Below are 26,600 nucleotides of genomic sequence, written 5' to 3' on the forward strand. Positions count from 1 at the left end.
GGGTGCCATGTTGGCACTGCCGTTTTTTGCATGCGCGCGATCGGGCCAGGGTTGCCAGGAATTTGTGTTGGAGTGGGGGTGCGGGAGGGGGCCGGGGACCCTCCCATATAGCGTATTGGACTGGGAGGGGAGGCCAGCCATTTTTAAATGGTGTCCCGATCTCTCATTACAATGGGGAGTTCCGGCGAGTGGAGCTTCCCATTGTACAAAACGGGACTGTGTGTGACCTCGGCTGTGCATTGCCCATTCACGCTGCTTATTCAACGCATGTCGTGTTGAATAGCCATGTGTCTCGGTACTGAGAGTGCCGGGACACACGTGGCTAAACGCGCTCACTGGGGGACTTTGTTCCCTTTTTGTTGAATTGCGCCCGTGGTGTTCAAGAGACCATCATAGTTTAAATTTCCTTTGTAATCTGTATTGATAAAATTTGTGCACAATTGTTGAGCCAATGGGGTAGTTAAAGATTATTGTATCATTGTCCAATTTTTTTCACGTTTAATAAATGCTTTTTTCTTGTTAAAACAAATTAGCAGTCCTATGATTCTGTACCTCCATGCTTTATAAAAGAAAAATAAAAGTTCCATTCTGGGATCTTCCTGTCCAGTTATAGCAGCAACTGGGATCGTTACAGAGTTGAATTGCTAGCCAATCATCATCCTTTTCTCCTGTAATATAATTTGTTGGGATTGTTTGAAATTTGACATTCTTGCTTTATCCTGATGAGTGCGTAATGAAAGACTTTGGCAACATGTTTCTCTTTTCAGCAGTGTTCACAGTTATGTTCTGTGAATTTTGATACATCTAAAAAATACTTCATTTGAACGGCTGAAGGAAGTGATACAATTGGTTGAAGCAATAACGTCTAAAAAAACACACTGTTCCATGTCAAGAATAGACACACTCCCACAGCTCAGCATGATTCAATAAACCCATACTTTTTATAAAAATTATGCTATCTGAGGCAAAATAAATGTCTTTTGATGAAGCATTACAAAGGTTGCATTTCTGCCATTTGGACTTGATTCATTTTATCTGTCCTCTAATCTTAGAATATTAGACCAAAGAAAGCAGCCAGAAGATCTGTAGCTGGCTCTCTGAAAGAGCTATCCAGTTAAGTTCTATTCCTGTGCCCTTTGAACATACCCATTAAATTATTTATTTTTAAAATATTTATCCTTTCTTTTCAAAACCTCCCTGAATTCTGCATCCATCACTGTTCCACGGCGTAACAACTGTTGCTAACTTTTGCCTTAGTTTAATTGCTCTGTTTTATCACCTTTGCTCTTGAGTCGCCAGGTATCTTTATGATACCGCCACGTGGTTCAAGTCCGAGTAATGATCAATACTCCAATACACCGCTTAGTAAGATTTAAATCAAAGCACATTTATTATACACAGTAATCACTACTCATGCATAAATTCTACGTCTAAGCTACTTCTACGACTAACAGGCCAATACTTAACTCGGAACTGGCCCACCAGGTCAGGGAAATGAATGGCCTTTCGTTTGGGTTCTGAGTCTGCGGGATTCGAAGTTGGTACAGATTGGTAGCTAGGAGCGCCTATCTCGTAGCGAGCGTTGAAGTAAGACTTACTAGATGGCTGGACCGGTCACTGTCAAGGGTTGGTTTGCGTTGCTGAGTGACCCGGTCAAGAAGTAGAGGGCCGATTTGAACTTGGGCTTGATTCTTATCGTCCCCAGGGGCTTCCCGCCTTTTCGGGGCGGACCCTGTACCTGGTTCCAAGTGATTGGACTTTGTCCCAATCACTTGGTTTGATTTTCTCCAATGCTGGAGCGATTCCTTGATCGATGGGCGGTCTTGAGGTGGTCGTTCACCTCCCTATGTGTAGGCTTCTGCTGGCGCCGACGAGTCTGGGTTGGCTTTATGTATCTAAATGTTGCTCATTGTTCCCGGGGATTCATTAATGTGCAGATGGCTGCTGTTTTGTTATGCTGATGGTTGCCGGTATCGATCTTGTCTGGCCTTTCCAGAGGTAAATACACACTCAACCCGCAGCTGCTTGTTTGTGTCCTGTTGGCTGACTTTCCCATCAGCCTTTGCCATTTGCCATTTTAAATCAGGAGTTGGCCATTCTAAATCGGGAGTTAGCCATTTTAACTGGCTACATACCCTCCTTGTGATCCTAACGCGAAGCGTGAAGGATCACATAACTATGTTGCTTTCCATTCCCTGACCTGGGGGGGACACTTCCTTCATGGCCTCTGCAATAACCATAGCTATGCAAAAAATGTTTAACAATTCTAAGGGCGCTATGTCAAACAGGGACATGCATTACAAAAGAATAAACTGGGAACCTCTAACTATTCTCACTACACTACACTCACTTAAACATTTCATTATCCTACCTTCCTCAATCATACAACAAAATCATAGCATTTCATACATAGGCTTTGCTGGCTTGGCAGTCAAGCTCAGGATCATACAATTTGCTCATGAAAAGTTCTTTACATTTCTTTATTTACAATAAACGCAAGTGAATGCACTTTATTATAGATCTCGGGAGTCTGGTCGTATCCGAACATAGGGGATCTGATGCTATATACCGGGGTTCGAGCGCGGTAGGCTCTCCTTCTCCATTTCCGTAGACGCATAGTCTGCACAATGCAGCAGAGTATCGCTAATGCTAGTAATGTTTTGATTACATAGAACAGGGAGTACCAGGTTCTAAACCTGGCACACCAAGGTGCTGTAGTGTCGCTGGTGACTGGGCTCTGGGTACTTCAGGGAAGTGAAACATTAACGGCTGGGGGGGCTTGAAGTCATGGGGTTTGCGTTCCCACGCAACCAAATGTCCAAAATCATGAGGGTGATCCACGTGAAGGAAGTCCTCATGGCTCTTCTCTTTCCTTTTCTTTCTTCTCTTCTCTGGTCCTAGAGCTTCTGGGGTTCTGTGGAAACAAGCATAGTGTCTGTAACTATCTTTGTTTAATATCTTGTACGCTAGTGTGTCTGTCCTGTAGTGCCAATTACTCCCTTTATAATTGGTCACTATGTGTGGCTCCCTCATTTTTTTCAAAAAACAAATTTTAGGACACGGCACACTTCCCAATAATGAACCAGTGCTGATTTACCATCTAAATGTTCCGGGATGTAAATAGCAGACGGTCGGCAACCTAAAGGTTACCTAAAGGAAACAAAACATTTTGAACTGAAAAATGCCAAAATGAGGTGTGTATGGGCCGCAACGGGTAAGAGTTGGATGGAGTCCCCGGGTAGGACGGCTACCAATGCCATGTCTCCCCTACCCGAGCGTAGTTGACCAGAGGGGTGGTTCCCAGGCAGGGCGGGTCCCAAGCCGTTTCTCCACTGCCTGAGCAACCGACAAGAACGGGCAAAAATGTAGTCATCGTGGTGAGGCTGCCGTAGTGGTTCTATCCTTTGAACCAGAAGGCCAGTTACTAATGGCCGTCTGGTGCCGTAACCAGTCTCTGCAGACAAGCTCTCAGAGGTTTCAGCCGAATAGGCGTGGGGCAGTGAGAAAATATTCTCCTGTCGGACATACAACATTTAACAAACGTACACACAACATAAAACATTCTGCAGGTTGCATCAGAAAGGACAACACTTCTCCCAAGCGGTTCCTTTTAAAACATCATCTGGACACCTCAGGTCTCGGTTGCGAACAGGGTCGCAAAGGGGTTCTCGGTTTGGGAGTCAGACCCAAGGTCGTCGTCTTCTCCCGGGTGCCAAACTCTTGAGTGTATTAGGGTTGAAAGGGCTGCGTGGTGTGAGGTGGGGTCGCTCTCGTCGTTGCGGACGAGTCTGAACGAGTTATCTCGGTGCCAATAATTTGTGTCTAGCTGTGTGGGGACAAAATTGGGGTCGTCAGTGTGGTTCGGTGGTCGGGTTTATTTAGGAAAGTGATCATGAAGGGATCACTTGGATCGTAGTCGGAGTCGCTGGGTGTGGGTCCTGTTGCATGTGGATAGTAGGGAGGCGTGCTGTGGCTATCGTCCGAGTCACAGTCGCTGTCTCTGCTGCTGCAGTCTGGGCGTTCCAGGGCGGAGTGTATATTTAGGGGGTGGAGTCGGGGTCGAGTCCGTGGCTGGGCTGGACGTGGTGAGGGTTGGTAGTGTTACGTTGGCTGTGGGCGGGGTGTGGTGTGCTGCGTCGAGCATGACTTGTTCCATGCGTGGTTCGACTGTGTTCCATATGCCTTCAGCTGGTTTATATGAAACCACGCAGTCTTACCATTGGGGTACTTTATTTTATAAACGGAAGGGCTTACTTTGTCCGCAATGGAATACGGACCCGAGTATTTTGGTGACAGGAATGTGCTGGGGTTATATACAAAGAGCATAACTTGCTGTCCGATACTGTACTCAGTCGCATGCACTGTCTTGTCGAAACAAGCCTTGCTCTGTTTCTTTCTGTTGTCCAATTTTACTGCGGCTGCTAGCTGAGCCGTTTTAACATCTTCCACTAATTGTTGTACTGCTTTCTCGTGTGTGAGGGCCGTCACTTCGGGGCTGGTCAAGTCCAAACCTAACAAATATTCTGTGCCTTTCATGGGGCGTCCGGTCATGAGGGTGTGTGGGGTGTAACCTGTGGAAGTAGAAATAGTGTTACGCAAAAACATCAGCGCAAAAGGGAGGACTGAGTCCCAAGTGGTGTTGTTCTGCTGGACCATTTTTCTGAGGGTGGATTTTAGGGTCTGATTCATGCGCTCCACGATACCACTCGACTGTGGGTGGTATGCTATGTGGAAATTTTGGGTGATGCCAAATATCGTGAGGACGTTCTGCATGACACGTCCCGTAAAATGGGAACCTTAGTCTGATTCAATGCTGCGGGGGAGTCCCCATCTTGTAAAGATGTGGTGGATCAAAATCTTGGCTGTGGTTTTTGCCGTGTTTGTGCGGGCTGGGAATGCTTCCACCCATTTTGTAAAGGTGTCAATTACCACAAGTACATATTTATAGCCATTCCTACAAGGGGGCAATGGTCCTATAAAATCAATTTGGAGGTTAGTCCAGCGGCCATTAACGGGTCGGGTTTGGCTGAGTTGGGCCTTTTTGGCATATCTGTCCGGATTATTCTGGGTACAGATAAGACAATTCTCTATGTAATGGTTTACATCATCCTTTAAATTCGGCCACCAACAAAGCTGCTTGAGATGAGATGTCCATGACCGTCATGGAACAAGCAAATCAATTGATTCCTGTCCTGTTCAGGAACCACATAAAGGGTGTCTTTTAACACCTCACCGTCATGTGTGGTCAGTGCATTTCTAAATCTCTCATAGGGAGCTGGATATTTCCCTTTTACAATCTCCCTGAGATTGGTGTCCTGCTTCTGGGCCTCCACTAGATCCTCGATCTTTGTCTGTGAGACCTGAAATGCACTCACTGGTGCGCTTTCGGGGGGTGTCCAAAGGTATCCGTGTCTGGAACCTGCTTTGGCCAGTGCGTTGGCTTTTACATTTCCAGGGAGGGAGGAACGATGGTGACTGTGGACTCTGATTATCCCATAAGTCCTGTTCTGGGCTCTTTCTAAAATAGGACGGAGCAATGGGGCTGAGGGGAGGGGCTTTCCGTCTGCGGAAACAAATCCTCTTGCTTTCCATGGGGGCAGAAATTCAGTGAGGCTGTTGCAGACATAGAGGCTGTCCGAGTATATGTCCGCTGGGCTGGGGAAGGAATCTGGGTGCTCAACTATATATGCGACGGCCGCGAGCTCTGCTGCCTGCGCGCCTAAGTGTCCGGGTAGTTTTAACGATATTTCCTCGAGGGTGCGTCCCTGCGCGTCCTCGACATAGATACCGCAACCTGTTATGCGCTGCCCATCCAAGACTGTGGAAGATCCATCCACATAGATCTTTATGGGCTCACACGTGTCTGTGTGCTGGGGGCTTTGGGTTGAACTACCTATCTTTCTGGGGAGGTGTTTTAGCGATAAAGGGGCCTGTGTTGTGGTGTGGAGAGATAATTTTGCATTCATGGGGAGTTCCGGGGTACTGTAAATTGTCGGCTAAATAGGTGTGTGTCTTTGTCCTTTTAACAGTGTGTCCCGTCCCTGCAAGAGAAGGGTCTATCTCGCTGCTCTTATTTGACTGACTGTACCGTCCTTGAGTCGTCCGTCCAGTAAAAGATGGGTAGGGGTGTGCTCGGTGAGAATTGTGATGGGGTTCAGTCCGGTAATGTATGGAAAATACTGGACTGCCCAGAATACTGCGAGCAGGTGCCTTTCACAGGCTGAAAATCCCTGCTCCACAGCATCTAAGAGTCTGGAGGCATAAGCTACGGGCCTTAACTGGTCGTGCCGTTCCTGAAGGAGCACGGCTGAAAGGGTGCGGCCTGTGGCCGCTACTTCTATGGCGTAAGGGGAAAGCGGGTCTGGAACTTGTAGTGCAGGGGCTGCTATGAGTGCCTGTTTTAAAGAGTCCACAGCATCCGTATGCTGCGGAAGCCATTCCCAGGGGGCTCCTTTCTTTAGGAGGTCTGAGAGCGGTGCTGCCTTGCTGGCAAAACCGTCAATGTGGTTTCGGCAGTAGCTAACCAGTCCTAAAAACGACCGGAGGGCTGAAACGTTCTGGGGAAGGCGCAATTTAGCAATCGAGTCAATCCTTTTATGCTCGATCTCGCGTTTACCGTGCATGATAATTGTTCCCAAATATATCATCTTTTCTTCCAAAATCTGGGCCTTTTTGGGGTTGACTTTACAACCGATTGAGTGTAATAGTTCCAGGAGTTCGGACAGAAGCTCAATGTGCTCTTCCTTGGTGTCTGTCTGCTGTAGTAGGTCGTCTACGTACTGAACCAGACATTCGGGGCGAGAGAATTTGGCTAAACCACTTGCCAGCTGTCGGTGGAAAATGGAGGGGGAGTTGTGGAAGCCTTGTGGCAGGCATGTCCACGTGTGCTGCTGTGCTTTAAAGGTGAAGGCAAATTTGTACTGGCACGCCTTTGCCAATGGAATGGACCAGAATCCATTACTGACATCCAAAACCGTGAAGTATCGGGAATTGAGTCCCTGCTTGAGCATGGTCTTGGGACTTGTTGCTCCTGTGGGGGCTGCTGCGGGGGTGACTTTGTTGAGTTCCCGGTAATCGATGGTCAGTCGCCATGATCCATCGGGCTTTCTCACTGGCCAAATCGGGGCATTATTAGTGGAGGCTACTGATCTAAGTACGCCCTGCTCTAATAAGCTTTCTAGTACCTTGGAGATTTCTCCCTCTGCCTCTTGGGGAAATCCGTACTGTTTTGGGGGTCTAGGGTCAGGTCCTGTTACTTGTACGGAGCCAGTCATCCGTCCACAGTCGTGCTTGTGTGTCGCGAATGCTGCCCTGTTCTTTTGCAGAACTGCCCTAACCTGCTTGTCTGTACTAAGCGTGGTCGGGTTGAACCAAAATTCGCCTACTGCGCTAATTTTGTTCATGCACTCTCCTATGTTGAGCGTTGCGGGGGCTCTTGCGGATTTTGCCATCTTCCAGACACTGGTTGACCGGATCGAATGAAAGGTGGTGGGAATTCATGAAATCGATTCCCAGAATGTGTTCTGCTGTGTGGGGCAGGTCAACTAAAACTGCGGGGTGCTTGGTGGTGATGGTTCCGATCTGAATGGGTACAGGGGCTGTGATGTGTCCCTGCTGTGAGTGGCCTGTAAAGCCGCTGAGGGTGATAGTGGCTGTAGTGGGCCACGTGTCTTTTTGAAACATGGTGGAGGAATTTATTGTGGTGCGGGACCCTCCTGTGTCCCAGAGAAATTCGATGGGCTGTCCCCGAATTTTTGCTGCAACTACCGGTCTGGACCTATCCCAAAGGGTGTCGCAGACCCAACTGGGGGAGCCCGTACACCGTCAGACCGTTCCGGTCAAGTCCGTCTGATCTGAACGGGCGCTAACGCTATGAATGGGTTCTGTCTTTTTCTTAATCAGAGTGCCCGTCTGCTGGGCTCTCTGTGGCTTTTTAGGGGCATTGCACTCTTTTGCGAAGTGTCCCAACTGTCCGCAGTTGTAACACTATTGTGACTTGGATGGGGGGCTGTTCTTTCCCTCATTCACCCATGCGGGGTTGTGTTGTGTTGTTTTTACTGCCTGCATATCTGCGGCAGCCTGCTTTTCCCCTCTATTCTTAACGGTGGGTTTACTTTGAACAGATTGCTCCCAAGCGCGGGACAATCTGTTCACTACCCACTTCTCGTTATGGGCCTCCTCTGAGGGATCATAACTCTCGCAGGCTTTCTGTCCTGTTTCTGTGGCATGGGAGATAAGGGTGCGGGTCCATTTGGCCATGTTGTCTGGGGACAAATGGGCACGGCCTACGTCTCCAAAGACTGCTGCAAAGTGAATCCACAGGCGTCCAGCAAACGCTGTGGGGTGCTCGGATTTCTTTTGCCTACATTTGTTGAGGCCATCTACGGGGCCGTACATGGTCGCTTGATGTTTAACTGTGGCAAAGAAATGGTGGGGGTCAGAGGTGGGGAGGAACGATGTGATCTTATCGCACGCGTCCCGTAATTGGGTCACTGTTAAGGGGGTGGAATATAGAAATTCCGCATTGTCCGATGTGGCTGTGCAGTGGGTGGTTATAGGGTTCATTGGAGCCTGAACTATCTGCTGTGGGGGGTTGGGGCGCTTTCCTCTTTTGTGACTTTCCCTGCGCACATGTTCCCTGAACATATCTCTGCACTGTTTCATTCAACTCTTCCCAATCAGGGCCATCTTCCTGATCTAATTTTTCCCCAAAGGTTTCCTGAAAACCTTTTTGAACAGAAAGCAGCGATTGCAGCTCTGCAATCTGCTTCCGGCACTTTGTGTGGTCTAATGTGCTTTGTCTTTGTTCTGTGGTGGCAGCATGGAGAGCTCTTAATGCTGCCTTGAGGTCACTACACTGTTTTTGTAATGCCTCTACCTGTTTTTCCGTTTCTTCTCGTACCAGGACTGCACGTTGTGTGTCCTGATGGGCCTTTTTGTATTGAGACTGGAAGCTGCTTAAGTGCGCCAGACAAGACTGGTGAGGCCTTTTGGCGTCGTCCACCTCTACATCTTTTGCTGCCAATTTCCTTCTCAAGTCTAAATTCTCCTTTTCTACCTCGCTTACATCGACCTTACTCATCCGATGTATGCCTTCTACTTCTTTCCGGAGCATCCTAATGACCTCCTCTGTGCCTCGCAATTGTGCCAAGCAGGACACGATTGCCATCGGCTTGCGAGCTTTCCCTAAGCTCTTCTTGTGGATCTTGCTCAGGTTCTCCCACCAAGTATGTCCTATACTCCTGGGACCTGGTTCCTCGTTATCACAGAATTCATTCCAAAGGGGCCATCCTTTCCCTTTGAGATATTTCCTGATCTCTTCCTCCCAAATGGGACATTGTCCCACTCTACTGCTGCTGGTCGCTGCGACTGCAAATTCCTCAGGGTTCATGAGGCGCCGCAATGCCTGCATTGCCATCTTTCCTATCCGAATGCTTCTTTTAAATTTGGAACAGGGGAGCTAAGGCGTTGCTGTAAATACGGGTACAGCTTTCGCTACTTTCCGATATACAAACTTCCGACAGTTTTGACGCAACAAAAATCTATCAGTTTTACCTTATAGCCCTGTTAGTTACGCATGCATACACACACTTCCGAATTATGACTATTGATCAGAACTGCTTGAACACTTGTGGTTTTCTGTTCCCAATTGGATCTCTAATTCAAATTCTTGGGTTCTCCCGGAGTGGTTTTCCACTTCTCGATCGGGTCCCGTCAGGATGTCGCCAAATAATGATGCTACCTTTTGCCTTAGTTTAATTGCTCTGTTTTATCACCTTTGCTCTTGAGTCGCCAGGTATCTTTCTGATACCGCCACGTGGTTCAAGTCCGAGTAATGATCAATAATCCAATACACCGCTTAGTAAGATTTAAATCAAAGCACATTTATTATACACAGTAATCACTACTCATGCATAAATTCTACGTCTAAGCTACTTCTACGACTACCAGGCCAATACTTAACTCGGATCTGGCCCACCAGGTCAGGGAAACGAATGGCCTTTCGTTTGGGTTCTGAGCCTGCGGGATTCGAAGTTGGTACAGATTGGTAGCTAGGAGCGCCTATCTCGTAGCGAGCGTTGAAGTAAGAATTTTGAAGTCTTAAAGACTGTTCTAAAATAAAGAACTGCAATGAGACTGAATGTCAAAATTTTCGGGAATGTAAATAGAAGGAAAAATAGGTAACAACTTTAAGGTACAAGAGGAAAGTTTGAGCTATACTGAGCGTAATTGATTTTAAGCAGAGTGAAATGAGACCTTGTGAAGGAGCTGAAAGCTGGGGTGGGATTACCTATCGGGTGAGTTGTATGAGCATTAATATTGCACAAGCCCTTGCAACTCAAGATTCTACAATTAAAAAGATTTTGAAATTAAAGGAAATTAAATTTGATTGAGTGGCTGTCAGATTTTCTGCTGCAGTCAACATCCCTGTACAGTAGTTTGTTACTATAGTTGTAGAACATGTCAGACATTACCAACATTTAATTCTAGTGTTCCTTTTCATGATTCCGTATTAAAACTTTGTTGAAATTTGTAATTTTGTTTAATTGAGTAGTAAAATCCTTAGTTTGAAAAAGATACCCTGTAAGCACTCCCCTCATTCTTCCAAGAAGAAAAAAACCAGAAGAAACAATTTCACAATCCAGTCTATGTACCTACATGATGGCCATCTGGGAACAGCATTTTGTGAATTTGTATCCATGTTGGTCAAGATAAAATCAACTTCTGTCATCTCATCATGCTCCATGTGTATATGTGATATTTCTGTTTTGAACGTAGCCTGCGGAACTGAAATGGAAACGTGAAGACGATGTCATAATGCATTCAGTGCAAACAGTAATAAGCATTTGTGAAATATTTAGCCCTTGCAAAAACTCAAACATTGATTTGACAGTATTGACTACTTTTTTCTATCTGTGTTTAATAAAATAGTAGTGTTGAAGGTATGTTCCTAACAAAGCTGTTGAAATTTTCCAGGAATGTCCTTATCAGCTGGATCATCTCCTCTGCACTCTCCAAAAATAACTCCCCATACGTCGCCTGCTCCTCGAAGGAGGAGTCATACTCCAAATCCAGCAAATTTCATGGTACCTACTAGTGCCTCTACACCAGTATCTGATGCAGTCTCTCAGTCTCCATCTTCTGGTCAGGTGATACAAAAAGAAACTGTGGGAGGGACAACTTACTTCTATACTGACACAACTCCAGGACCTCTTCCAGGAATGGTGTGTAGATATTATTTTTTGTTAATTACTGCGAATAAAGTGTTTGCCCTGCAGGAGAAAATTAACTTGGAATGGGGTAATGGAACAATGTAAGCTAACTGCTCATTTCATTTATTCTGTAGAACAAGTATTATGTGAGTGAGTGCATAAAGTATACAAATAATTACAAGGTTATTGAACAAATACTTTATACTATAAGTTCTATCATTAATGCAAACTGCTCAATATGTTTACTGTATTCAAAATTTTGCTTTACATGAGTCGTAAAGTTCTGCAATTGATTTTCAAGTTTTCTTGTTTCCCAGGTATTTCCAACTTATCATATTTATCCTTCATCCGCACCCCATGTTGCTTATATGCAGCCTAAAGCAAATGCACCTTCTTTTTTTATGTCCGATGAACTCAGACAGGTAAATTGAACATTAATTTTCACTTTTCTTCATGAAGTTTTTGTAAGTACAGGTACATTTTGTTAATATGTATATAGCACTACTTGATGTCACCATGTTGAAGAATCTTGTCTGCCTCCATGAAAACCTAAACCTAGTGGTGGCCTTACTGACAGTAGGAACATTATTCTGGGAAAGTCAAAAGGAAAGCCAATCAAATAGCTGGTCACCTTCATGAAACTGATGATCCCACATAGGTGAAACTGATTTCCATAGCCCTATTTAATGTCATACAGTGAGGCAGAGAATACTACAAGGTTCTGGCATTGCTGATAGCATTCGACAGTTCAGCACCATTTTGCTTTGCTTTGCTTTTGAAGGATGAATTGAAGGACACTAGTAGAGATGGCTTGGTTAGTCCATTTTTGTCATCTTTGTTCCTTCATAGAAATCCTTTGTCGATGTGTAATTGAAAAGGTTGGGAGTTGGTGTGCACTTATGTATGTAGTATCCCAATAATAAAGTACTAGGCTACATTCTAAACCATCAGTGAGTTTGATAAATGTAGTCTTAGAATGTGAGTAGGTCAACAAACATACAATCTTGTTAGCCTTGAAAGCTCTAACCTTTTCATTCCAATTTCTTGATGTTTCTCCATATCCCTTAATACTTCTCGTCTGCAACCCTTCCAAATATGAAGACAGAGAACAAAACCAATCTGTAATTCTTAACTTTGCAAATGAGTGATAGAACAGCAGTACACTCTTGACTAATCACAAAAGATCATTGATACTCTTGTGAAAAAAATTGCCAAGTGAGGAAAGATATAACTTCCATGTTGAAGGTTGAAATATTACGTTTTTTTACAATGAAGTCCAGAGCGAGTATGATACTTTAGTTTCAAGATTTACAATTCATTGTAAAATTTGCTTTGTGTTTGGTTAGGAAAATTGGAATATTTGTTTTCTTGCCTATTGTGCTGTATGAAATTAAATTTCACTACAACACTACATTTTAACATTTCATTTGAAAAATGTTTGTAGTTGCAAGCTGAAGTTGTCAACATAAATTCATGATCCACTATTATCACAGTAGGTGTATTTTGGGATGATGTGGTAATCATATTGAACAATGAGGAGCTTTCCAATTGCTTGTCAACTTTTATGTTGAACAGGAGAGTCATAAAGGCCACGAGATCTTCATCTCGATCCCTGGTCTGTAAGGTTTGTTGAGAAGTTTGTAACCTACTCTGTCAGGTACAGCTGTGTGGTCACTATCAAATTTAGTTCTGGTATCCCTATTCTTTTAATAGCTTTCTAACATTCATGGAGGTTCAATCATGAATCTGACAATTATCATAGGATAACCATGAGATTGTCAGGGGAGGTGGTCGGGGAGGTGGTCAGAGGGTATCAGGGGGGGAAAAGGTTTGGGGACAAATGAAGGGAATGGATGAAGACCTCACGGGACAGCATATGAAAAACTTTACACTTTTGAGATCAGGAGTAGGCTATTTAGCCCATCATATCCATACAACTATCTCAAAAGCAACTCTGTTAGCCCCTTTTCCCTTGTCCGTTGCAACTATTTTTCTTCAGGTGCTTATCCAATTCTTTTCTGAAAGCCCAGATTGTATCTGCCTCCACCACACTCAGCCAAACATTCCAGATCCTAATCACTCGCTGTGTAGAAATGATTTTCTCATGTCCCCTCTGGGTCTTCTGCCACTAACTCTAAATTGGTGTCCGCTGGTTCTCAACCCTTTATTTTTAATATAAATTTAAAGTACCCAATTCTTTTTTTCCCAATTACGGGACAATTTAGCATGGCCAATCCACCTACCCTGCACATCATTGGGTTGTGGGGGTGAGATCCACGCAGACACTGGGAGAATGTGCAAACTCCACACGGACAGTGACCTGGCGCCGGGATCGAATTTGGGTCTTCGATGCCGTGAGGCAGCAGTGTTAATCACTGCGCCCCCATGCCTCCCTGACCCTTTCTTTTCTCTCTATCAACTCTCTCCAGACCCCTTGTGATTTGGAGCACTTCAATCAAATCTCTTTTCAAACTTCTCTAAGAAGAACATCCCCAGTTTGTCTCATCTATCCATGTAACAAGCCCTTCATCAAAAATGAAACCATTTTTGTAAATCTTTTCTGCACCCTCTTTGATTCCTTACACCATTTCTAAAGTGCGGTGCCCAAAATTGGGCACACAACTCGGTTGAGGCTGAACCATTTTTTTAAATAAAGGTTCATCGTAATTTTCTTCCTTTTGTACTTTGTCTCTATGTATAAAGCCTAGAGTCCTGTGTGCTTTTCCTCAAACAGCCTGCCACCTTCAATAATTTGTGACATGGCCAGCATTTTTGCCCATCCTTAATTTGCCACTGAACTAAGTGGCCTGTTAACCCATTTCAATGGGTCAGTACATTGCTGTGGATCTGGAGTCACATGTAGGCCAGATCAGGTACAGAAGGATCTTTCCTAAAAGACATCAGTGAACCAGATTGTTTTTACAACAATTGATATTTGTCGTGATTACCATTATTGATGCGAGCTTTATATTTAGATTTATTAATTGAATTTAAATGCCACCAGCTGCAATGGTGGGATTTGAACCCATATATCCAGAGCATTAACCTGGATTTTGGGATTTCTAATCCAATGATATTATCACTACGTCACCATTTCCCTCTAGCTAAGGATATTGGAATATTATGATCAGTACCTCCTGGTGACTCAAACTTTTTATGTCCAGCCATTCTAATAGCACCCCTTTTTCAATTTGTAGCTCATTCAGCGTTTTGACTACCTCTTAAGCTATGCTTTTGGCGGCATCTCTTTTGGTGGTTAAAAAAAATGCAAAGTACTCACTCAGTGCCTCAGCCATATCTCCTGTCCCTATGTATCGATCACGTTGTTGATCCTTAATTAGCCCCATAACTGGTCTCTCATCAGGCTGCCCAGATATTGCAGTTGTCTGAAAATTGGACATTTAAAAAATATCATACTTCAATTTTAATTCAGTAAAATAAATAAAAAATCTTGCTGTGACAATTCGACTAAGTGCTGCATTGTCATAGTGTGGTTATCCCCTTCGTTGATTGCGCACCGGTCTACTCTTACATTCCAAATGGCCATTGATTCCATTCGGCACAAAATATGACAAGATCTGGAATCCAGCTCAGCCTCGGTCCGGAGGTTGCCCGATTTGAGACCTTGACCTGTACAATGCAGCACGGTAGCCTTGTGGTTAGCACAATTGCTTCACAGCTCCAGGGTCCCAGGTTTGATTCCAGCTTGGGTCACTGTCTGTGCGGAGTCTGCACGTCCTCCCCGTGTGTGCGTGGGTTTCCTCCGGGCGCTCCGGTTTCCTCCCACAGTCCAAAGATGTGCAGGTTAGGTGGATTGGCCATGATCAATTGCCCTTAGTGTCCAAAATTGCCCTTAGTGTTGGGTGGGGTTACTGGGTTATGGGGATAGGGTGGAGGCGTTGACCTTGGGTAGGGTGCTCTTTCCAAGAGCCGGTGCAGACTCGATGGGCCGAATGGCCTCCTCCTGCACTGTAAATTCTATGATATGATAATGCAATTCCGTATCAAGTTTAAAAGCGACAAATTCCAGTCCCAAGCAAAAATCTTTAATTTAAAAATAGGCAATTACATATGTATGAGAGAATAATCACCGGTTTGCCCCGGGAAGTATGGATGGGAGGTTCTGGATATGGCGGAGAGGATAGGGAATATGTTTATAGAGGGGAGCTTTCCGAGTATGAGGGCGCTGGAGGAGAAGTTTGGGTTGGCGAGGGGAAAGGAATTCAGGTATCTGCAGGTGCGGGACTTCCTATATAAACAGGTGTCAACCTTCCTGCTCCTACCGCTAAGGGGGATTCAGGACAGGGTAGTTTCCAGAGGGTGGGTAGGAGAAGGGAGCGTCTTGGACATTTACAAGGAACATGTGGGGTCAGAGGAGATGCAGACCGAGGAGCTGAAGCGCAAGTGGGAGGAGGAGCTGGGAGAAGAGATAGAGAATGGTCTATGGGCGGACGCGTTGAGTAGAGTCAACGCGTCCGCAACATGTGTCAGGCTCAGCCTGATACAATTTAAGGTCGTTCACCGGGCTCACATGACAGTGGCCCGGATGAGCAGATTCTTTGGGGTGGAAGACTGGTGTGCAAAATGTGGGGGCGGACCAGCGAACCATGTCCACATGTTCTGGGCATGTCCGAAGCTTAGGGGATTTTGGCAGAGGTTTGCAGATGTCATGTGCACGGTGTTAAAAACAAGGGTGGTGCTGAGTCCAGAGGTGGCGATTTTCGGGGTGTCGGAAGACCCGGGAATCCAGGAGGAGAAAGAGGCAGACGTTTCTGGCCTTTGTTTCCCTGGTAGCCCGGAGACGGGTGATATTAGCTTGGAGGGACTCAAAGCCCCTGAAGTGGGAGACCTGGTTATCGGACATGGCTAGCTTTCTCTGTTTGGAGAAACAAGTTCGCCTTGAGAGAGTCACTGTTAGGATTTGCCCGGAGGTGGCAACCGTTCGTCGACTTCTTCGCGGAAAATTAATAGTCAGCAGAAGGGGTTGGGGGAGGTTTTGCACTATGTTTATAGTTTCATGTACATTGTTTATCGTGTTGTTATAATACCAAAAAATACCTCAATAAAATGTTTATTAAAAAAAAACATATGTATGAGAGGAGAGAGGACTAAGGTTGATTGGGTAAATAGAATAAAAAGTGTGAAAGTAAATAAACAGTTCAAAATGTTAAAAAAAAACATTTCTCTTATGAAAAAATAACTCAGCAAGAAAGTGCCATCTGTCAGTTGCGAGGGAAACCAGTAAAGGGTGACAAAAAGTTGAAAAAAGGAGAAAAAATAGAATCAGCATGAACTAGCCAGGAAAATAACCCAGTTTATAAGCGCTTTTACAAGTATCAAAAAGGAAAAGAGCAGCTAAAGTAAATAGTGATTACTTGGAGGCAGATACAGAAGAAATTAACCTGGAGAATAATGAAATGGCAAATGTTTTGTGTTTCTCAGCAAATTCCATACCAGAAATGGGGAGGGTTGGGGTATTCAAAGAGGTAATAAGAGGGAGGAAGTTAACGTAATAAGTATCAGCATAAAAAAATATTGACGTAACTTAGGAGAAATGCTATCAAAGCTTTTTGTCTTGCACTCACCAGGATGGCTCGCAACAATTTTCCAGCAGTAACAGGGGAACAGCAATTTCGGGTCCACTTGCCAACCCATCAGCATGCTCTTCTCATGCAGTGTAAGTTATTGTTCTGTTACTGTTAGAAAACTCTTGCGAGCTTTCCTGATGAGGGCAAGACAAAAAGCTTTGATAGCATGCCTATTTTTCCAGCAATATTCAAGTTCTGTACAAGCAAACAACTAATCAACTTGAGAGACTAAAAGTTTACAAATCTCTTTTTTTTTTTAAAAAAAATCTTTATTATTGTCACAAGTAAGCTTACATTAACACTGCTATGAAGTTATTGTGAAAATCCCCTAGTCGCCATACTCCGGCGCCAGTTTGGGTACGCCGAGGGAGAATTCAGAATGTCCAATTCACCTAACTAGCACATCTTTCGGGACTTGTGGGAAGAAACCTGGAGAAAACCGACGCAGACACTAGGAGAACATGCAGATTCCGCGCCGACAGTGACAAAAGCAGGAATCGAACCCGGGACCCTGGCACTGTGAAGCAGCAGTGCTAACCACTATGCTACCGTGCCACTAATGGCCTGCACCCAACGGTTGTCAAAGAGGAAGCTACAATGTAGTGGATGCAGTGATTATTATTTTCTGAGCTTCCTCTCTTCTGGAACTGTCCCAGCAGATTGAATGTTAGCATATGTAACTCTAATGTTAAGAAAGGAGGGAGAGCGACAACAGGGAACTACAGGCCAATTACCTTGATATCAGTCATCCAGAAAACACTGATATCTATTATTAAGGAAATCTGATCAAAGTTAACATGGTTTTACAGAAGATAAATTGTGTCTGACAAATAGTTTTTTGAGGATGTAACTAATAGTGCAGATGAAGGTGAGCTAGTAGGTGTAGTATCCTTGGATTTCCAAAATCCATTTGATTAGATGCCACGCAAAAGATTAATATGCAAGATAAGGGCTCATTCATTTTGGGGATAATATATTAGTATGGAAGGAGAAATGGTTAATAGACAATCAGCAGAGAGCACTAATAAACAGGGCGTTTTCAAGTTTCGGGCTGTAACTAGTGGAGTGCTGCTTCAACTATTTACAATTTATATGAATGACTTAAGCAAAGCAATTAAAAATAACATATCTAAATTTGCTAATGATACAAAGCTAGGTGGGAATGCAAGCTGTGAGAGGAACATAAAGAGCCTGCAAAAAGATATAGACAGGTTAAATGAATGGACAACAATGTAACATATGGAGTATAATGTGGGGAAATGTGTAGTTATTCACTTTCATAGTAAGGATAGAACAATATTTTAAAAAACATATAAAACTTTTAAATGATGTTGTTCAGCGGGACTTGGGTGTACTTATATAGGGAACACAAAATTAGCAGGCAGGTACAGCAAGCAATTAAGACAAATGGCATGTTGGCATTTATTGCAAAGAAAGCAGAGCCCAAGAATAGGAAGTGTTACTACAATTCTATAGGGTTTTGGTGTGTCCACAACGAGAGTACTGTGCACTGTTTTGGTCTCCATATCTGAGAAAGGATATACTTGAAAGAGTAGTGAAGGTTCGTTCATTAGATTGGTTCCTGTGAAGACATCTTGAGTAAATTGTATCTATATTCTCTGGAGTTTAGAAGAGGTGATTTTATTAAAGCAGAATTGAAGAGACTTCACAGGGTAGGCATTTAGAAGTTATGAATCTTTGGAATTGTTTATCCCGAGAGTTGTGGATGCTTCATTGTTAGGTATAATTCCACACTGAAATCGATAGATTTTTGTTCTCTCGGAATCAAGAAATATGGGGAGATGGCAGGAAAGTGCAGTTGATTTAGAAAATCAGCCATGACCAGATTGAATGACAGAGCAGGTTTGAGGGACTGAATGGTCTACTCCTCCTATTTCTTGCGTTCCTTTCACTGTTTTACTATTTACATGCTTACAGAAAACTTCAGATTCCCTTTCATGTTAACTGCCAGTCTTTTCTCATACTCTCTTTTTACATCTCTGATTTCCTTTATCACTTCCCATTTGAGCTTTTAATATTCAAACCTGGTTTTCACTTGTATTATCAGTCTTGCATCAGTTATATGCACCCTTTTTTTGCTTCACTGGACTCTCTATCTTTTTTGCCATGCAGACAGCCCTGCCGTTGGTTGCACCGCCTGTCCCTCGTATGGAAATTTATCTCAACTATGCCAAACCATCTCTTCTTTAAAGGCAGCCCATTTTTCTGTTACAGTTTTGTATGGAAATCTTTGAATCCAATTTACCTGGGTGTATCTGTTCTCACCACACTGTGAAAAGCCTTCCTCCAATTTAGTATTTTTACTTTAGATTGCTGCTTGTCCTTTTCCACGGCTGACTTAAACCTTGAATTTTTTGACATTCAACATTCTCCTCCCCGTAAGAGTACAGTCAACCTTGATTTAAGTCTTTAGCTATTTCAAATGCTGAGCAGCTTCATTAAAATATTTTGAGTTTGCAGATAGGTAGATCGATCTGCATGTGGTGACCAACTCCTGTTTCATATGAAGCTATTACAACACTTTGTTTCTCCTTGGGTGGCGGTCGTTTGCTCTTACCTCCAAACTTTTTACAGAAATTGCTTAGGCTAGATTAGATAGCTAGGAATATATTAAATGTTTTGTTGTTTAACAGAACAACATAAAAGGCTTCAACCCTTTATCAAACCATTCCAAGGACTCTTTAGCCAAGTGCTCATGCACAACAAAGGACTATTGACATGGTGACATTAACCTGCAAAGAATTCTACACAAATCAAGGGTAGATTACCAACCGATCTAAGGAGATAATTCTCAGTTTCACAACATGGCAATTCCCTCTGATGCAGACCTCTCAACTCAGAATGATAATGCTGCTTTGCACTGTAGCATAGAATAAATTGTGGTGGTTACCAGCAATAGATACTCTTCTAAATAGTCAAGCGTAAGTAAAATTATCCAACTCGGTGGGGTCTCTAATCCTAGCTGTGCAAAATATTTCTAGTGAGCTACTTATTACTTGGAAGTTGCAAGTCCAAGTAGGGTAGAGAAACAGTGGTATCTCAGAGTACATATATGCATATTTCTAGACATTGTGCTGAAGGTTAATATGGCCATAAGGAAAGCAAACACTAAGCTGGGAGGATGCTTGAGTGGTGCATGACCTGTTTCCATGTATCCTGTGTAATCAGATGTAATGCTGTGGAATCTAAGGGCCATGTAAAAATTCCCTAAGGATGCATTTATGAATTTTACCTCCAAATGTGGAGGGGTGTGCAATTTTTAGCTTGCCTGAATCTTCAATGCATTGGGTGCAGATTTCTTAATCTTAGAATTGAGCCTTTCTTACAGATCTTGTAACGGTCATATTGGTTATATTCATGCAATTCCTTATTAGTTCAACTTTCTGGCGAGGGTCTTGGTATTTAAATGATGAAATCTAACCCTAAAATAACCTTTGGATTTTCCCAGCCACTTGACAGCATTTTGACTACTGTTTCACGGCCACAATTGTTATTTCACAGGAAATCCATTGCAATTCATGCAAGAGGCTTCAACCAATTGTCTGAGCAAATAGACACGATCAGCTGACAAATTTAATAGCAAAAGAAAGGCCTTGCATATGTCATCTTCCATGACTCTGAATATCTAAAAGCCCAAGTCAATGTAGTCAGTGTTGTAATGTTGAAAAAGGATGCAACCATTTCGCATACAGCAAGGTTCTACAAGCAGCATTGTGATAAATGATCAGATACATAGATTAGTAATGTTGGTTGAAGGATAAATGTTGACTAGCACACTGAAGGAACTCCCCTGCCCTTTCCATGGGATATTTTATTGGGACTTGGCTTTGTGTCACCTTGAAAGGTGACTTTTCCACCAGTGCAGCACTTCCTCGTGAATTCACTGAATGATCAGCCTAGATTATGCACTCAAGCCTTTGGAGTGGGAATTGAATCCATGACTTTCTAACTTGTAGATGAGAATATTACCACTGAACCAAGGCTGATGCTGATCTGCCGTAGGAGGGGAAACCAGAACTTCTGTCATCAATTGTAAAAGTGGAAGTGAAAAGTACAGTTATGTCAGCAAATGGATTCTATTTGTATTTTCTTCCCTTCTGAAGTCTTTGTGTCACCCAATTATTAACCTACTTTGTACGAGCAATACATTTTTAAATTGTAGGATGGCCAATTTAAAAAAAAAATTTTTTTAAACAATAAGTGAGACATAAAGGTGCAGATTCTTTGTTGCAAGTCTACCCCGCTACAACTGGTAGCGAGGACGGAAAATTTGGTGTGCCGTCTGCTGGTGGCAGGATTCTCTGCTCCCACTATAAGGAGAGGCTGGATAGACTGGGACTTTTTTCCCTGGAGCGTAGGAGGCTTAGGGGTGATCTTATAGAGGTCTATAAAATAATGAGGGGCATAGATAAGGTAGATAGTCAACATCTTTTCCCAAAGGTAGGGGAGTCTAAAACTAGAGGGCATAGGTTTAAGGTGAGAGGGGAGAGATTCAGAAGGGCCCAGAGGGGCAATTTCTTCACTCAGAGGGTAGTGAGTGTCTGGAATGGGCTGCCAGAGGTAGTAGTAGAGGCGGGTACAATTGTGTCTTTTAAAAAGCATTTAGATAGTTACATGGGTAAGATGGGTATCGAGGGTTATGGACCAAGTGCGGGCAACTGGGACTAGCTTAATGGTAAAAACTGGGCGGCATGGACTGGTTGGGCCGAAGGGCCTGTTTCCATGCTGTAAACTTCTATGATTCTATGATTCTATAAGGGAATAGTGTAGATGGACTTTAGAGTGGTTTCACAGGTCGGCGCAACATCGAGGACCGAAGGGCCTGTACTGCGCTGTAATGTTCTATGTTCACTGCTTGTCAGTGGGATTTCCCATTGAAGCCACCGTACGCCACTGGGAAGCCCAAGGCAGGGAGGTGCTGCCGGCAGGCCCCAGAGAACCCCGCCCCCAATGAACAGCCGAAGAATCCTGTCCATAATTGAGATAACATGGCATACTGCAAGGCCTAATGGGCAGGCTTTATTTACCAGAATATGTAACTCCATGCAGTGGCTAATAAACATCAAGGTTTATTTCTGAAGTTGTTTGGTACTGCTGATCAAGGACAAGGAAGTTGTGTCTGTATTTATGGCTTTCAGAGTGGTTCACTGATCCATATGGATGTATTCAGTGCCATTCATAGAACCACACAATCGATGATTGGTTACAGTTCAGAGGAGGACATTTGGCCTTTCATCTGTAAGCTTATGTTCCTGACTGCAAGATCAGTTTAGTTGGTCCCAGTACCCCTCCCTTTCCCCTTAGCCCTGCAAATGTTTTCCCTTCAGTTGCTTATCCAATTCCCTTTTGAAAGACAGAATTGAATCTTGAACCTGTCTTCACCAAATAGGAGCCATGGCAGCAGATATCACAACTATGCTTGAATGCGAAACTCTTGGATCCTTTCGTGAAAACCCAGAAAACCACAATTTATGCTACTTCTGGAATGGCTGTATATTTTTAAAAAACTCCCTTCGTGATCCCACCTCAATCAATAGTCTGTAACAAAGCTTGACTCAGCTGCAGTTTTTCAATATATGAATGACATTCCGAAGCTTTGTGCCCTAGAATGCCTCACAATACAATGATTCTATTCATGCTAGAAAGTGCTTTACACAATTATAAATATAAAAGGAGAGGAAAGGAATAGATGGGATGAAGTTTGGCGGCAGGCTGGCAAGATTGGATGACAAGTGAGGCTTTTTAGTAGGATCCTGAAAGCAGAAGCGATGCAGGTTCCAGAAAGTTAAGTGGCTGAAATATTAGTCACCAATATTGGAGTGGAAAGGATAAGGAACAAACGGTAGACCAATGTTTGAGAAGTGCAAGGTACAGACTAAGGTCATTTAGTGGAAGACAGTCTGAGGTAAGGTGGATTGGAGACAGATCACAGGCTCTTATCAAATAGAAAATGAGAAATGTGGCACACAGTTGCCATACAACAATACTTTGAGGACTTTGAGAGGAAGGAAAAATTGAGATAGAGCAGCAGTTGGAGAGGATGGGGGAAGGTTTAATGTTTTTCTTATGCATGGGAGGCACTAGCATTTTGAAGACAATGGGACAATGCTGGATGATAGTATATGGTAATGTTGGCAAGGAGAGTATTGAGGAGGGGAAGTTCAGTGATCAGTGTTGAGAACAGGTTGTGTACCTCATGAAATCAGCGAGTGTGGAGTGCAACTTTGCATTAAGGATTGGGTTGGTGAGGGATGGTGATGATGAAAAGGTGAATGAACAAGGAAATGGAAGCCAGCATGCTTGAAGTGCATAAGTTCCTTGAATTTAAAATGTAAAGATTTGACTGAGGGAGTGGAGAGTCTTGCGATAATATACTACATGCCATTTCATAGTGCAGGATGGTGGTGAATCAGCCTGTTGTCATTGTTTGTACATTTGCTCTTAACTGGAGTGGATAAAGTTATAAATGATGAAACCACTCTGTGTAATTTATTAACATTTCTTTGTAGGAGTTGATCCACAAGCATTTAATAACAATGGCACAGATTGACCAAACCGAAAATCCAGGTAAGATGGGTCTTACGCAATTGACAGTAGCTTTGCAGAGTTCAGCAAGTGTCTATCATTACAACGTGCTTTTTTTTATTTGCAACATATGCCGATCTACCTTTTTACTGCATCTAAACTACTTTTTAGTTATGCCAAAATAATTTGGAGTTATAATTTCCAAAGTCTTCTCTGCCAGATGTGAAAATGAGCTTTTATTTTAATAGAAAACGATGTATTGCAGCTAAAACAATAGTTGCTGAAAAGTTCTTTTGTCTTGCATCAAGACAGATTTGCAAGAATACCAAATACAATCAGAGCCCACTTGCCAACCAGTCAGCATAATCTTTGCCTGTAGCATGAATGTTGTTCCCTTTGAGATTTGGTTTTCTTGTGACTCTGTCCTGGTGAGTACAAGCCAAGAAACCGGACAGCATGCCATTTTTTCAGCGTTACTCAAGTTCTGTACTACCAAGCTACTATAAAATTATAATTATGAAGCATAGTTGGACTTTGTCAATAAATAAGTAGTTCTCAAAATCATAACAAAAACTGAAGATTTTTTTTTTAGATTACAATGCCCACATAATGCATAGTTTTAGTAATGTTGCAGATCCAGATGTTAATGATACAAATCCAGGATTTTAAGTTACTTAACGTTTTTGATTTTATTTTTCCACAGTTCATGTGCTGATTATCTTTAGGGCATCATTAGATGCTAATAAGAGAATGGTAGTCATTTTAGCTAATACATTGGTCTAGTTAAAGAAAAAGTGAGATGTATTCATTTTTAGTGTAGTTATGTATGCCACTCTTGGGCTTTGCAACATCAGTAAGTATTCGGTCTCTGTGGCTGGTGGCATGTAACAGAGTAGAGACCACCACTCATCAATGCAAATTGAGTATTATTAACATTATCACTGTTCAGTCATAGAATCTTTTGTTCAAATGTAGTCACGTGTTTGGCTTCCATAGGATTTTATTAGCCTCTATAAACACACATAATATATGGAGACTTCAATGCAGAATAACATCCCAAAGTGCTTCAGAATCAAAACATGGACTTCAAGCCAAAGAAGGTGATATTAAATGGGGTCATGGTCAAAGAGGTAGCAGTTAAGGGAAGTTTTAAAAGTAGAAAAAGGGGCACCAAAGGCAGGGTGCAATGTAAATTAAGCCCCGAGTCAGAGAAGTATGGGGCAATTGTACTTCTGGACAAGGGTGTCAAAGAAGACAATGAAATGAACACATTGGCATAGAATTTTAATTCAAAGGGCAGAGATAATGGGTGAGCGGGAAGATGCATGATAGGATATCAGCAGTAGGTTGAAATTTATGGAGGGTGAAGTGTGGGAGGCCTTTTAGGAGAGCATTGGAATAGTAAATCTGAAGATGACCATTGCATAGATGACAGTATTGGCAGAAGATAGATTGAGATGCAGGAAGTCCTTGATAGCTTCTGATCCCACAGGGTGAATTTTATGTTCAGAAATTGAATTTCAATGCTGATGCTTTGCCAGTTATGTAAGCCGTACGTCCTAACGATTGGCGGATTGTATCAAGAAGCACATCTCTTCACCTGTTTGAAGCGGGCAAATTACTGACTGTTCCCAACCAGCCTGTGCTCAAATCATAGCACCAACATTGATTCCGTAATTGGACAACACTTGCTAAACAATCCTGATTGTGCCAAGAATTATACTGAAAAACAATTTATGATTATCAGTCAGGCTCGCAGTGTGGTTCACTTACACATGCCAAAAAACACATATATTCACACACACAGCCCTGTCTTTTGCAGACAGAATAAATATGTACAAACTTTGCTTTTTTTCAACTAAACAAAAGCCCAGGGAACAGTTATTCCCTGCTTCATATCCTCCAGGGCAATGCCTTGACCAGTCAGAGCTGACATGCCCGGCTTGAATTTAAAAACTGGAACGTTAACTGTTCCATGCTGCATTCTCCATGGCAATGCCTCCACCAATCAAAGTCTGCTTGCCAACCATTCAACACTCTCTTTTCATGCAGTATAAATTGTTGTTTCTCCTGTTACCTTTAGTAATTTCTTGAGAGCTATCCTGATGAATGCAAGACGAAAAGCTTAGATAGCATATGTATTTTTTCAGCAATGCTCAAGCTGTATTATGGTATTTTGGCATTTAAAAGAGATGCCAATGACTAAAGACTTTTTAACATTTTAATAATACATATAAATTAAGATTTTTCATCTTTATGCGTATACTGTGCAATTTGATGGCAAGCCTGTACACACATGTGTTAATGAAGTGAAGTCTAAAAGGGAGTTTTTTCATTCATGGAATGTGGTTGTTGCTGACATGCTCAATCATCCTAATTACCCATCCTAATTGCCCTTGAGAAGGTGGTGAACTGTATTCTTGAACCACTATGGCGGAGGAAGTTCCAAGATTTAACTGAGCGACAATGAAGGAGTAACAGTATGGCTTGGAGGGAAGTTTGAAGAGTGGTGTTCCCATGTATATACTGCTCTGGCACTTATGTGGCGCAGATGCTCCTTTCCACTTATCATCCCAAACCTGATTGCTGCTCAGGTTTTGCTGCATGTGGGTATGGATAGTCTAATTAACTGAGGTGCTGCGAGTGGAATTGAACACTGCAAATGAACAATGAAGCAGCTGAAAATGGACCTGGGACACTGCCCTGAGGAACCCCCACAGTGATGTCCTGGAGCTGAGATGATAGGTTTCCATCAACCACAGCCATCTTCCTTTGTGTGACTCCAACCCTTGGAGAATTTCCCCGCCATTCACATTGACTTCTGTTTTGCTGTGACTTTGATGCCACGGTATTAAATGCTGGGCATAATCCACCGGCTGCGTTGCGCTCTCGCTCGACCGTGGTGCGACTGGTAGATGCCGGGAGTGGCCTCTCGCAGGTTTCCAAGCAGTCTTCAGTCCTCGCGGTATCCACCCAAGTTCTGCTAAGCATCCGAGTGAAAACTGAAATGGCGCTCACAAAAGCTGGTTTTAAACTGACTCTGGCGAACTCACCCGAAATCCACTGGCCTCCCCAGAGAGGCTGCAGTCAGGCACCGTTCAGCACTGGTCCACACAAACATGGACCAGGCGGAACGGCGGGGGGTGGGGGGCGGGCATTGTGGACCCCTGGGTGGTCAGTGATAGTGCCCCTCCCCTGGAACATGGGCACCCTAGCACTGCCCTTCTGGCACCTTGGCACCATCAACCTGGCA

At 43.4% G+C, this 26,600-nt stretch overlaps 1 protein-coding gene across 2 annotated transcripts in view; it reads left to right on the forward strand.

Moving 5' to 3' along the window:
- The window catches only part of pan3 (poly(A) specific ribonuclease subunit PAN3), a 269,750-nt gene that overhangs the window by 181,332 nt on the left and 61,818 nt on the right, over nt 1–26,600 (forward strand). For both annotated transcript variants that reach the window (XM_072476944.1, XM_072476943.1), the window contains exons 6-8: nt 10,978–11,225; nt 11,531–11,635; nt 23,332–23,389. In XM_072476944.1, the coding sequence (XP_072333045.1) occupies nt 10,978–11,225; nt 11,531–11,635; nt 23,332–23,389 (411 nt within the window). The remainder of the gene's footprint in view (nt 1–10,977; nt 11,226–11,530; nt 11,636–23,331; nt 23,390–26,600) is intronic.

The sequence above is a fragment of the Scyliorhinus torazame genome, chromosome 15 (genome assembly GCF_047496885.1).
Source record: "Scyliorhinus torazame isolate Kashiwa2021f chromosome 15, sScyTor2.1, whole genome shotgun sequence".
NCBI classification, from domain to species: Eukaryota; Metazoa; Chordata; class Chondrichthyes; order Carcharhiniformes; family Scyliorhinidae; genus Scyliorhinus; species Scyliorhinus torazame.